This window comes from Schistocerca americana, chromosome 2 (assembly GCF_021461395.2).
Source record: "Schistocerca americana isolate TAMUIC-IGC-003095 chromosome 2, iqSchAmer2.1, whole genome shotgun sequence".
Lineage (NCBI taxonomy): Eukaryota > Metazoa > Arthropoda > Insecta > Orthoptera > Acrididae > Schistocerca > Schistocerca americana.
In genome coordinates, this window is record NC_060120.1 from 177,733,201 (window position 1) to 177,746,671 (window position 13,471).

The 13,471-nt window shown below is 46.1% G+C and overlaps 1 protein-coding gene across 1 annotated transcript in view; it reads right to left on the bottom strand.

Annotated features, from left to right (window-relative positions):
* The window catches only part of LOC124596237, a 214,157-nt gene that overhangs the window by 87,877 nt on the left and 112,809 nt on the right, over positions 1-13,471 (bottom strand). The window contains exon 4 of the mRNA XM_047135301.1: positions 5,621-5,775. Coding sequence (XP_046991257.1) covers positions 5,621-5,775 — 155 coding nt within the window. The remainder of the gene's footprint in view (positions 1-5,620; positions 5,776-13,471) is intronic.

The following is a 13,471-nucleotide window of genomic DNA, read 5'->3' on the forward strand; positions in this document are numbered from 1 at the left end:
TCAGCCTAATAGAAGACCGTAAAGGGCAATGGAGGACCGTCTCTGCGAAACTGCTTGTGTGTTACAAGGCTGATCGAGACGATTCTTTGTCGAACATCTTCACAGGCGATGAAACATGGGTTCATCAGTTCGAACCGGAAACAAAACAGCAGTCCAAGGAATGGTACCGCACAACTTCTCATCTGAAGAAAAAGTTCGAAGTTGCATCTTCAGCTGGTAAGTCATGATGACAATGTTATGGAACTCTTAACGGGTTCTTCTGTTTTCTGTCCTTCCTCACGGTGCAAGGATCAGCTATGCAGTGTACGAGGAACACTTCAAAAATCCGCGCAAAAATAAAAATACTTACGTGTTTGGCGTAAACCCTTTGTATTTTTCGACATAGTCTCCTGTTAGACTGATACACTTCGTCCAACGCTGTTCTAATTTGTTGATCCCTTCCGAATAATAGGAATTGTCCAAATCTTCAAAATAGCTATTAGTTGCTGCAATCACCTCCTCGTTTGAATAAAATCTTTGTCCCGCCAGCCATTTCTTCAAATTGGGAACAAACAGTAGTCCGAGGGAGCCAAGTCTGGAGAATGGGAGGGGGGGGGGGGGGGGGGAGGGGGAACGAGTTGGAATCCTAAAATGGCTGGTTCAAATGGCTCTGAGCACTATGGGACTTAACTTCTCAGGTCAACAGTCCCCTAGAACTTAGAAATACTTAAACCTAACTAACCTAAGGACATCACACATATCCATGCTCGAGGCAGGATTCGAACCTGCTACCGTATCGGTAGCGCGGTTCCAGACTGTAGCGCCTAGAACCGCTCGGCCACCCAGGCCGGCATTTTGAATCCTATTTCCAATAATTTTGCGACCACAGCTGCTGAGGCGTGTGCTGGTGCATTGTCGTGACGGAAAAGGACGTTTTTGTGGTACAATCGCCGGCGTTTTTCTTGCAGCTCGCTTTTCAACCGGTCCAAGAACGATGAATAATATGCACCTGTAATAGTTTTACCCTTTTCCAGATAGTCGATGAGGATTATCCCTTGCGAATCCCGAAAGATAGTCGCCATAACCTTTCCGATCCAAGGAATAGTCTTCGCCTTTTTTGGTGCAGATTCTCCCTTGGTGTAACACATTGTTTAGATTGTTGTTTGGTCTCAGGAGTATAGTAATATATCCATGTTTCATCCGCAGTGACGAAACGACACTTTAAGTCCTGAAGATTCTTCCTGAACAGTTTCAAACCATCCTTGCAACACTTCACACGATTCCGCTTTTGGTCAAGCGTGAGCAATTGCGGAACCCATCTTGAGGATAGCTTTCTCATGCCCAAATGTTTATGCAAAATATTATGTACCCATTCATTCGAGATGCCCACAGCAATAGCAATCTCACGCACCTTAACTCTCCTGTCATCCATCACCATATCATGGATTTTATCAATGATTTCTGGGGTCGTAACCTCCACAGGGCGTCCAGAACGTTCAGCATCACTTGTGCCGATATGGCCACTCCGAAAATTTTGGAACCACTTATAAACTGTTCTAATGGAAGGTGCAGAGTCGCCGTAATATTTATCAAGCTTCTCTTTTGTCTCCTGAGGCGTTTTTCCTTTCATAATGTAGTGTTTAATCACCACACGAAATTCTTTTTCATCTATTTTTTGACAATCCCTCGACTTCCTGGATTCACACGAATGCCAAACACACAGAAATAGACGAATATGGCTGATACTTGGTGTGCGTGCTTTCCAAAGATGTTACTAACTAAACATGACCTCGATATACGCCGGTGGTGCCATCTCTTGGACTTTGCACGGACATTTCAAACGTCCCTCGTACTGTGCTACCCTCAGGGAAGTGAAGAAACGACTTCAGCATGTTCGTTGACAAAACAAGTCACTTCTCCTTCTTCAAGACAACTCAAGGCCTCACACAAGTCTGCGCGCCCAAGAGGAGCTCATAAAGCTTCCTTGGACAGCCCTTCCTCATCCAGCCTACAGCCCGGATCTCGCACCTACCTAGTTGCAGCTGTTTGGCCCAATGGACGAAGCACTCCACGGGAAGCAGTACATGGATGATGGGGAGGATATTGAAGCAGCAAGACGTTGCCTCTCTATTGGTACCACGCGAGCCTACAGACCCTGCCAATAAGGCAGTGTAAGGTCGTGGCAATGAACAGAGATTGTTTCCAGAATGAGATTTTCACTCTGCAACGGAGTGTGCGCTGATATGAAACTTCCTGGCAGATTAAAACTGTGACAATGGTCCCGAGTTCGAGTCTCGGTCTGGCACACAGTTTTAATCTGCCAGGAAGTTTCATATCAGCGCACATTCCGCTGCAGAGTGAAAATCTCATTCTGGAAACATCCCCCAGGCTGTGGCTAAGCCACGACTCCGCAATATCGTTTCTTTCAGGAGTGCTAGTTCTGCAGGTTCGCAGGAGAGCTTCTGTAAAGTTTGGAAGGTAGGAGACGAGGTACTGGCAGAAGTAAAGTTGTGAGGACGGGACGTGAGTCGTGCTTGGGTAGCTCAGTTGGTAGAGCACTTGCCCGCGAAAGGCAATGGTCCCGAGTTCGAGTCTTGGTCTGGCACACAGTTTTAATCTGCCAGGAAGTTTCATATCAGCGCATACTCCGCTGCAAAGTGAAAATCTCATTCTGGAAACATCCCCCAGGCTGTGGCTAAGCCACGACTCCGCAATATCGTTTCTTTCAGGAGTGCTAGTTCTGCAGGTTCGCAGGAGAGCTTCTGTAAAGTTTGGAAGGTAGGAGACGAGGTAGTGGCAGAAGTAAAGCTGTGAGGACGGGGCGTGAGTCATGCTTGGGTAGCTCGGTTGGTAGAACACTTGCCTGCGAAAGACAATGGTCCTGAGTTCGAGTTTTAATCTGCTGAGAAGTTTCAACAGAGATTGTGTTGAAAAACAGGGTTTTATAGCTGAAAGAGTGTGGAATAATATGGCGTTTTGGAATCGTGAGTAAAATCTACCTCCTTTCAGAAAAAAATGGTGCATCGCTTACTTCGCACCCCTCGTACAATGAAGGCTTAAACGATCGATTGTTTTAGTCGCTGCTGAATCTTCCAGGATGTATAGGCATGGTCCACGAAACTATTTCGTTGCTGTCGTTTCGTTCAGAACTGCGCTGGACATCTGCATAGGTGCTTCTGGCTCCGCTTGCCTTGCCGACTGGCGGTTTTTTTGCTCTAAGGACGAGAGCAGGCTGTTGGGAATAACTGCGAAGGGCATAACAGTACTGGAATTCACTTGACGATCAGAGAAAGCCTCCAAAAATTCGTGGTCGGAACTGCGGGATCCAAACAATTTTAGTTTGAAAATAAAAACTGTGTGTACATGTATGCTGTGTGCGTTGGAGAGCGACATAAATACCTCGAAAAGAGTATTTGGAAGGATCTACATTCTACACTGGAGCTACAAGTGTGAATACATGTCCGAAGGAATATAAAAGGTTTTGTCAGTTAGGGAAAGTAGAAAAATCGGCTGTAGCAAGGCCTGCTCTTTAGTCAGAAAAACAGGAAGTGAAAAATTTTATCTACAGTGACGAACCATTTTCCATGGCTATACAGAGAAGCCATCGAAATACGAGGCGTGTTTTTTAAGTAAGTACCGTTTTGAAATTAAAAAAAAGACGTGCTAAGATATCTCAATAAGTTTATTTTTACATGAAAGCCTGTACCTTAATCTACGCACTGACGACATTACAGTCTGATTCTTCCCTGTTTACGTTGTGTACTGGGTGTTTAAGATGCCTCCAATAATCGTGAGTCCCGCCGACTATGAAGTACGGGCTGTTATAAGATTTTTTTAGTGCTAAAGGCCTATAAGGTCTGTGATTGTTGCAACTGTTGTACGGGCAGTGTGGGGCCTTGCATTGTCATGTTGCAAAAGGACACCTGCTGACAGCAATCCACGTCGCTTTGATTTGATTTCAGGCCGCAGATGAATTTTTAGGAGATCTGTATATGATGCATTGGTCACAGTGATCCCTCTAGGCATGTAATGCTCCAAAATGACGCCTTTTTCGCCCCAAATGAGAGTCAGCATAACCTTCCCTGCTGATGGTTCTGTTCGAAACTTCTTTGGTTTTGGTGATGAGGAATGGCGCCATTCCTTACTCTCTGTCTTCGTTTCCGGTTGGTGGAAGTGAACCCAGGTTTCGTCCCCATTAACGATTCTCGCAAGAAAGACATCACCATCTCGTTCAAAGCACCGAAGAAGTTCTTCACAAGCATCAACACGTCGTTCTCTCATTTCAGGAGTCAGCAGCCGTGGCACCCATCGTGCAGACACTTTGTGAATCTCGAGCACATCATGCACAATGTGGTGTGCTTACCAATGACTAATCTGTAAACATGGCTGCAACGTCATTTCAGTGTCACTCGGCGTTTTCCTTCACTATGGCTTCAACTGCTGTAATGTTCTGTGGAGTCACAACTCTTTGTGCCTGACCTGGACGAGGAGTATCTTCCACTGAAGTAACACCATTTGCGAACTTCCTACTCCATTCATAGACTTGCTGCTGTTACAAACATGCATTCACCGTACCGAACCTTCATTCGTCGATGAATTTCAATAGGTTTCATACCTTCACTACGCAAAAACCGAGTAACAAAACGCTGTTCTTCCCTGGTGCAAGTCGCAAGTGGGGCGGTCATCATATTGCGACGGTATGTGCACGCTGTTTGTAGCACGCTTACCAACTTACAGGATAATTGCGCGAAATTTCGATTTGTTATTACAAATTTAAGGTTTTTCATTTGACTCACCCTCGTATTTTATTCAAAGACAATGATTACAAGGAAGTCACTATGATTTGCATTATTATTTAATCTGTAACCATGTCTGCTCTTGGAGCACAAATAGCCGAATGATGAATTATTGGTAAAGGAAGTCCAACTCTGGAATCCTCCGTCCTTTTCCTGGACTCCCTCTCCCCCCCTTCCATCCTCTTTTTTCCCCACCTACCCTCTCTCTGCCCCCCTTCTCTACCACGAGTCCTTTTGCATTTCCCTCCTCTGCCTTTTCCCATTCCCTCTCGTGTCTGCCCCCCCCCCCCCCCCCCCACTCCTTATGAGTCCTCTCCCTTGTTTGGTTCCCCCCCCCCCCTTTCGTTTTTCCTCTCCTCCTTCCTTGTTTTCCCCCCATCTGTCCAGGTCCTCCCCCCCTCCCCCATCTGCCCTAGGCTATGGTGTGTCCTCTTTGTGCCGACATTTTAGTGCAGTGTTTACAGTGAGTGTTCAGTGTTGTGTGTCTTTTCCGAAGTGTTGCGAACGGACATCATACTGTCGCTGGGTGTGATTTTATCTGTTACGACCAGAAACGAGACTGTCGCCATGTTTTTTAATTGTCTGTCTACTTTGTTACCTGTCTGCTTCCTGTGTATTTTATTCGCTTTGCCAACCTCTTGCTTTATGTTTTAACTTTCCACAATTTTCCGCCGTTTTACAATTTAAGCCACCGTTTTATCGCCTGCTTTTATTGTTTCTTAACTTCTTCTTATGTTTTAAAACGTCTGTAGGCCGCAGAGCAGCGTAATAAGCTGCTGTCAGCCCGCCCCCTTCGGGGGGGGAATCGAAATTCAATGAAGAGAAAAAAAATCTCTGGAACTCACCCCTGCCGCCGGCGACCGCGGCGGGCAGCGTCTCGGCGATGGCGACGAGCGTGGGCGTCCACTGGCGCCAGACCAGCACGCTGGCGCCAACGGCCACGTCCGCCAGCACCTGCCCCACCATCGGGATGAGGAGCAGCGGCCGCCGCCGGCCGCGTCTGGCGACAGCACAACACGCGCAGCGCGTCACGTCGCGGAAGGAAACTGCTTACAGTGAGGAATGTAGCCAAACGAGCCTCAGTTCCTCTGTGATCGCTGTTCGTAAATGCCTGCGACGTATTTTGTGACAAACCTCAGGTACATATAAGGCTGATGCTGTATCCTTAAAAAGCAGAAGTGGTGGATAGTTCTCTCTTACGTCTTACGCGTATCGACACCTTTCTCAGCTTACTCTTTTAGATTATAGCAGTGGTCGCGCTTGTTAGTACTGAAATCACACTAAAGGAGTAGTGCAGCATAAATGTCAGGCAAGTGGCAGGTGTGTGAAATGCGCAGCAGGCGACTGCGCATCCACCGCACAAAACACTGCTGAGTTCGAGACGTTAGTCTGAGATGACGAGGAGGACATGACAAGTGCCGTAACCCGACTTCCTAGAAGGTGCAGTCAGTGGAAGAGGGGTCAAAATAAGCGAACACGTGTCTCAGCTTATCTGCAGATACTCGTCCGCTTCTGGGAAAAAAAAAAAAAAAAAAAAAAAGTGGGACAAAGTTTCCTAGGTATTTTCCACGCACTTCATATCCGCTCGATATACTCAGACAGAATGGCTGCACAGTGGTTAACGTCGCGCCTTCCTAATTTTGCACCCCGTGTTCGAAACCCGATTATCACGTTTATTTTTGTTTTTCATTTATATATCCATCTCTGTAGAAGGTAACTACACGAATGTTTTCCAGTGTATATTTGTACAATGCTATTCCTATTTATCTACTAACTGTATGTCATATGAACGAATTTAAAAAAAAAATAATGAAAAAATTATTTGAAATTATTTTCGGTGAAATTCCTGTAGTGTATCTTAATACCTGCAAGCGCCAGTTTTCGAAAATGTCCGTTATGCGTGGTTTGCCGTGAAATTATTGCCAATGCGCGAAGTCTTCACCAATGTTAACGACGTTTCTTTCCTGAATGAGATTCACACGAAGAAATTCACAGTGGCAAACACGCCTTCGCACCATGCTCGTAGTGTTCTACGACCGGTATCATTCGAAGGACTGCACCAAATCTTCCTGAAGAATAGACATTGTCAGTAATAGACGGCAAATCATCGAGTAAAACTGAAGTGATATCAGGTGTTCCCCAGGGAAGCGTCCTGGGACCTCTGCTGTTCCTGATCTATATAAATGACCTGGGTGACAATCTGAGCAGTTCTCTTAGGTTGTTCGCAGATGATGCTGTAATTTACCGTCTATTAAGGTCATCCGAAGACCAGTATCAGTTGCAAAGCGATTTAGAAAAGATTGCTGTATGGTGTGGCAGGTGGCAGTTGACGCTAAATAACGAAAAGTGAGAGGTGATCCACATGAATTCCAAAAGAAATCCGTTGGAATTCGATTACTCGATAAATAGTACAATTCTCAAGGCTGTCAATTCAACTAAGTACCTGGGAGTTAAAATTACGAACAACTTCAGTTGGAAAGATCACATAGATAATATTGCGGGGAAGGCGAGCCAAAGGTTGCGTTTCATTGGCACGACACTTAGAAGATGCAACAAGTCCACTAAAGAGACAGCTTACACTACACTCGTTCGTCCTCTGTTAGAATATTGCTGCGCGGTGTGGGATCCTTACCAGGGGGGATTGACGGAGGACGTCGAAAGGGTGCAAAAAAGGGCAGCTCGTTTTGTATTATCACGTAGTAGGGGAGAGAGTGTGGCAGATATGATACGTGAATTGGGATGGAAGTCATTACAGCAAAGACGTTTTTCGTCGCGGCGAGATCTATTTACGAAATTTCAGTCGCCAACTTTCTCTTCCGAATGCGAAAATATTTTGTTGAGCCCAACCTACATAGGTAGGAATGATCATCAAAATAAAATAAGAGAAATCAGAGCTCGAACAGAAAGGTTTAGGTGTTCGTTTTTCCCGCGCGCTGTTCGGGAGTGGAATGGTAGAGAGATAGTATGATTGTGGTTCGACGAACCCTCTGCCAAGCACTTAAATGTGAATTGCAGAGTAGTCTTGTAGATGTAGATGTAGAATATACGATACGAGAAATCAGGGCTCATACTGAGGCATACAGACAGAGTTGATATGAGAACCCTAAGTGTCGGAATATGAGACTTTAAAAAGATTGTAAACCCCCAACACACCATACTCACATATAGATATATACACTCCCGGAAATTGAAATAAGAACACCGTGAATTCATTGTCCCAGGAAGGGGAAACTTTATTGACACATTCCTGGGGTCAGATACATCACATGATCACACTGGCAGAACCACAGGCACATAGACACAGGCAACAGAGCATGCACAATGTCGGCACTAGTACAGTGTATATCCACCTTTCGCAGCAATGCAGGCTGCTATTCTCCCATGGAGACGATCGTAGAGATGCTGGATGTAGTCCTGTGGAACGGCTTGCCATGCCATTTCCACCTGGCGCCTCAGTTGGACCAGCGTTCGTGCTGGACGTGCAGACCGCGTGAGATGACGCTTCATCCAGTCCCAAACATGCTCAATGGGGGACAGATCCGGAGATCTTGCTGGCCAGCGTAGTTGACTTACACCTTCTAGAGCACGTTGGGTGGCACGGGATACATGCGGACGTGCATTGTCCTGTTGGAACAGCAAGTTCCCTTGCCGGTCTAGGAATGGTAGAACGATGGGTTCGATGACGGTTTGGATGTACCGTGCACTATTCAGTGTCCCCTCGACGATCACCAGTGGTGTACGGCCAGTGTAGGAGATCGCTCCCCACACCATGATGCCGGGTGTTGGCCCTGTGTGCCTCGGTCGTATGCAGTCCTGATTGTGGCGCTCACCTGCACGGCGCCAAACATGCATACGACCATCATTGGCACCAAGGCAGAAGCGACTCTCATCGCTGAAGACGACACGTCTCCATTCGTCCCTCCATTCACGCCTGTCGCGACACCACTGAAGGCGGGCTGCACGATGTTGGGGCGTGAGCGGAAGACGGCCTAACGGTGTGCGGGACCGTAGCCCAGCTTCATGGAGACGGTTGCGAATGGTCCTCGCCGATACCCCAGGAGCAACAGTGTCCCTAATTTGCTGGGAAGTGGCGGTGCGGTCCCCTACGGCACTGCGTAGGATCCTACGGTCTTGGCGTGCATCCATGCGTCACTGCGGTCCGGTCCCAGGACGACGGGCACGTGCACCTTCCGCCGACCACTGGCGACAACATCGATGTACTGTGGAGACCTCACGCCCCACGTGTTGAGCAATTTGGCGGTACGTCCACCCGGCCTCCCGCATGCCCACTATACGCCCTCGGTCAAAGTCCGTCAACTGCACATACGGTTCACGTCCACGCTGTCGCGGCATGCTACCAGTGTTAAAGACTGCGATGGAGCTCCGTATGCCACGGCAAACTGGCTGACACTGACGGCGGCGGTGCACAAATGCTGCGCAGCTAGCGCCATTCGACGGCCAACACCGCGGTTCCTGGTGTGTCCGCTGTGCCGTGCGTGTGATCATTGCTTGTACAGCCCTCTCGCAGTGTCCGGAGCAAGTATGGTGGGTCTGACACACCGGTGTCAATGTGTTCTTTTTTCCATTTCCAGGAGTGTATATAAGGGTGGAACACTTATTGTGAAATATAGTTGTAATTTTACAATTAAAATAACGCCATTGTATCCCATAATTTGATAAGAAACATTCGTATCGAAACCTTCTATGGACGTGAACAGATAAACGAAAACAATAAAAAGAAAATAAAAACAATAATCGTATTTCGAACACAGATTGCAAAATTAAAAAAAAAAAAAAAAAAAACCACGATGCTAACGATTGAACCACGATGTCGTCTGAGGATACTGCGCAGTAAATGCACACAAAGTACCTCGAAAATACTTCGAAAACTTTGACGTCGTTATTTCAGAATCGGTCGAGTATCTACGGATAAGTCGAGACATGCGTGTTCCCTTATTTTGACTCCTCTGTGCGAAGTCCCTGGAAAATCGGATGATGGCACACTCTCGGCCGTTGTCCGCTTCGTGACCGAAGCCGCTACTTTTCAATCCAGTAGCTCCGCAGTTGGCCTCACAATGGCTGAGTGGACCCCACTTGCCAACAGTGCTGTACAGACTTGGAGGATCACTCATCCAGCTAAAGGAAGTCTTAATTGTTTTATTTTTATTTCAAAACGGCACTTGCTTGAAAAGCACGCCTCGTATTAATGTAATAAAGCACGGTGAAGAACCACTAATGGGAACGTTTCTTGATAGTGGAACATAGTAATGGAAGAGGCACAGGAGTGAGTCCTTTGTGACAGAAGGCTGCCAGAGTCGGAAAGTCGCCAATACGAATAGGCGAGGTGCGAATGGACGGTAGCGATCAATGGACGTCATTACCGCTGTCCAGCGAAGGAGGTACGTGGCGGCCGGACCCAACAGGCGACGTAGCCAGTGGCTGTCAGGGAGCCTCCGTCCAGAATTGTGGGCTAAATCAGCTCGTGACATCTACGCTGCAAAGATTAGAAGGGTTATAGCCTCGGAGGTAAAAATGACTGCCGTTTGCTGCGCCTCATCAAGGAAGAGACAGCCACCATGTTGTAAAATGATCATTGTAGCTTCATAGGCATGCTGGGAAGACGTTTCTATTCCATGATCTTTATGCTTTAGCAATGGTTCAGAGAAAAAATCGTTTATAATAGGGAGTTAAGCTTCTGAGTTATAATCCGGTAAGTTATTGGAAATTACTGATTCTGCCCACATTGCAAACTTTCTTCCGGAAAATTTAGCTGGGAAAGACATTAGAGCAGTTAATTACCTGTGATCATCTCGGCGGACCCAGTGTTATGAAGACAAGCAAGTTAACTTCCTGACTATATAGAACTGTGACCGGCATAAGCTCAAACAATAGACTTAAGTGGTTCAGTTACCCTTTGCTTAATTCATAACTGCTCTAACTTTTTGTTGGAAATCTGATCAAAAGTATATGGACGCCTGTTAGTGGGAATTAATGCGGGGTGTGTTCACCTCTCGCCTTTATGACGGCTTGAAACTCGGCTGGCAACACATCCAGTCAGTCTGAATGTCTGTGGTGGAATGGCAGCCCATTCTCCCTCAGGAACTGAGACCAGATGAGGTAATGATGTACGCTGGGACCTGGAACGAAGTCGACGTTGTAATTCATCCCAAAGGTGTTCCACTGAGTTCACGTCGAGACTCTGGGCAAGCCAGACCACTTCAGAAGTGTTGTTTTCCACAATCCATTGCCTCACAGTTACTAATTTATGACTGTTTGCATTGCCATACTGACACAATCAACGTCACGCACTGTTCATCTGGTGTACGCAGCACACAATGCTGTAAAATGTGTTCCTATCCTTTCGAATTTAACGTTTTATTGAGTGCAATAAGGGGACCAGACCCTAACCATGAAAAGTACACCTACTTGTGAGGTAACGTGCGAGTTGTAGCACCCTGAAAATATTCTAAGTTCAGAGTTGGCGTGGCTACCCGGGCCCCTCGGCAAGCCGGGGCTCATCAGCGACCGTGTGGTGGCGTACGTTAGCCGGAGGAAGAGGGGTACCCCAGCGCGTGGTCCAGGTCGACTGCGTGGCTGGGAATTCCATGTTAACGCTGTGTCGATGAAGGAGATTTGTGTGCCAGGAGTGCCAAAGAGGTGGACTTCGTGAAACCATAACGGCAGACTTCACAGTTCATGTAGAAATCAATAATAGCCAGAGGAATCATGCCCGCACCTCTTGGTCGTGCGGTAGCGTTCTCGCTTCCCACGCCCGGGTTCGATTCCCGGCGGGGTCAGGGATTTTCTCTGCCTCGTGATGGCTGGGTGTTGTGTGCTGTCCTTAGGTTAGTTAGGTTTAAGTAGTTCTGAGTTCTAGGGGACTGATGACCATAGATGTTAAGTCCCATAATGCTCAGGGCCATTTGAACCAGAGGAATCATGATACCTCAAAAAGAAACACGTACATTACCATTATTTGCATGGCAATTCTGCTGGCGTAATGAGATATCTTTATTACTTTGAAGTGTAGTATCTGACTGTAAAATTATACAAGTAAGACCCAGAAACGAATTTCCAAAATCTAAGCGGTTCATCCGATTCTGTCGATCGACGTGTCTTTAGAAAGCTATTAGTGTAAACCTAAGTTAGTATGAATTACAGGCATGTACGTTGAATAGTACGTTAGTTATTGGAGGTCAAAGTGGCTGATTACTATTGTTTGCATCAGGCCATAAGTACTCAACAGTTACACGAAAAAACGGTAGCAGCATGCATGTAAATATATTTATTCGTCTATGTCTTTGTTTATATCCGATATACACTATTCATGATGAAATTAGTTAAACATTTACTGTGTTTTAGAAAGCACAGGGACATTAGGCTACTGGCCTACCTTTTGTTTCCATTCCTTTGATATATGTTTATTTGATTTGTTTATGTATTTGATAATGTGTGTTAGAGCATGTTTACGATCCAGCCATAGGAATATTTATTTAATTTCAAGTTATTTAAATGTAAATCCAGTATTTCATATGTGTTTCAATATGTTTGTGAGTGTGTGTTGGCTTGGAAAAATGGCGGGAGCGCTCTAGCCAATCACAGCCCTCGTTAATGGGGCGACTGTATGGAAGTGGGGGAGGAGCATCGGGTCGCAGACAGGACAGAGGAAGTCCTGGATGGGAAGCAGTGACAATCGGTCACAGGAAAGACTTGGAGAGTGGAGCAGTTTACACGTGATCGTGGGAGATAGAAATATTTCGTAGTGCCGACTTGTGCACTTGCGACATTTCCTTGGCTTCTGCAGTGAAGACATAGTATGCGTTTGGAAGTGAATATCTCACGAGCTGTGTTGTTGTTCATAACTAATTACGTGAAGTAGGAATCTATTGTTTCCCTGTTATTCAACTTATATTTTATTTAATTGCAAGACCATCGACACCAATAAGTGTTTTGCAGTAATAAACGGCATTCTTAAAGCTACTTCCGCTATCGTACTCATCATTTAAAGTCGTTAAAAATAGTACCTGCAGATTTTATTTAATTGCAATATTTCATTTACAAATTTCTATGCTACATTCAAAATTCGTAATTGTCGAGTGATAGGAACCCTTGACCATTCGATTCATGTGTGTATCCATATTGTATACTGTACTCAGCGGTATTTGGTTTGTAACGCGGAACTACGTATCCCAGTCCCTAGACAACGAAACCAGCCAAAACTTTTAATATTTCAACTCTGAGTCAGAGGGTACGTAGCTGAGGGCCACACATCACATTTCATTTTATGTTTGAAAGCCCACATGCTGTAACGTCACCTCCTCTGTATCTCACTGCGGGCACTACACACAATGGCAGGTAACATTCCCCAGGTATCTGCCAAACCAAAACCCTTCCATCGCATTGTCACAAGGTACAGATCAAACCTGTAATGTTCGGATATAGTATTACTAGTGTCCTGCTTGACACAGTCAGGTCGTTTAAATACCTGGGCATAACGTGTGAGAACTGTGCTAGGGAAGGTGAATGGTCGACTTCGGTTTATTAGGAGAATTCTAGGAAAGGGTGCTTCACCTGTAAAGGAGACAGCACATAGGAAGTTGTGCAACCTACTCTTGAGTACAGCTCGAGTGTTTGGGATCCGTAACGGGTCGGATTCAAGGAAGACATCGAAGCAATTCCAAAGCGGGCTGCTAGAT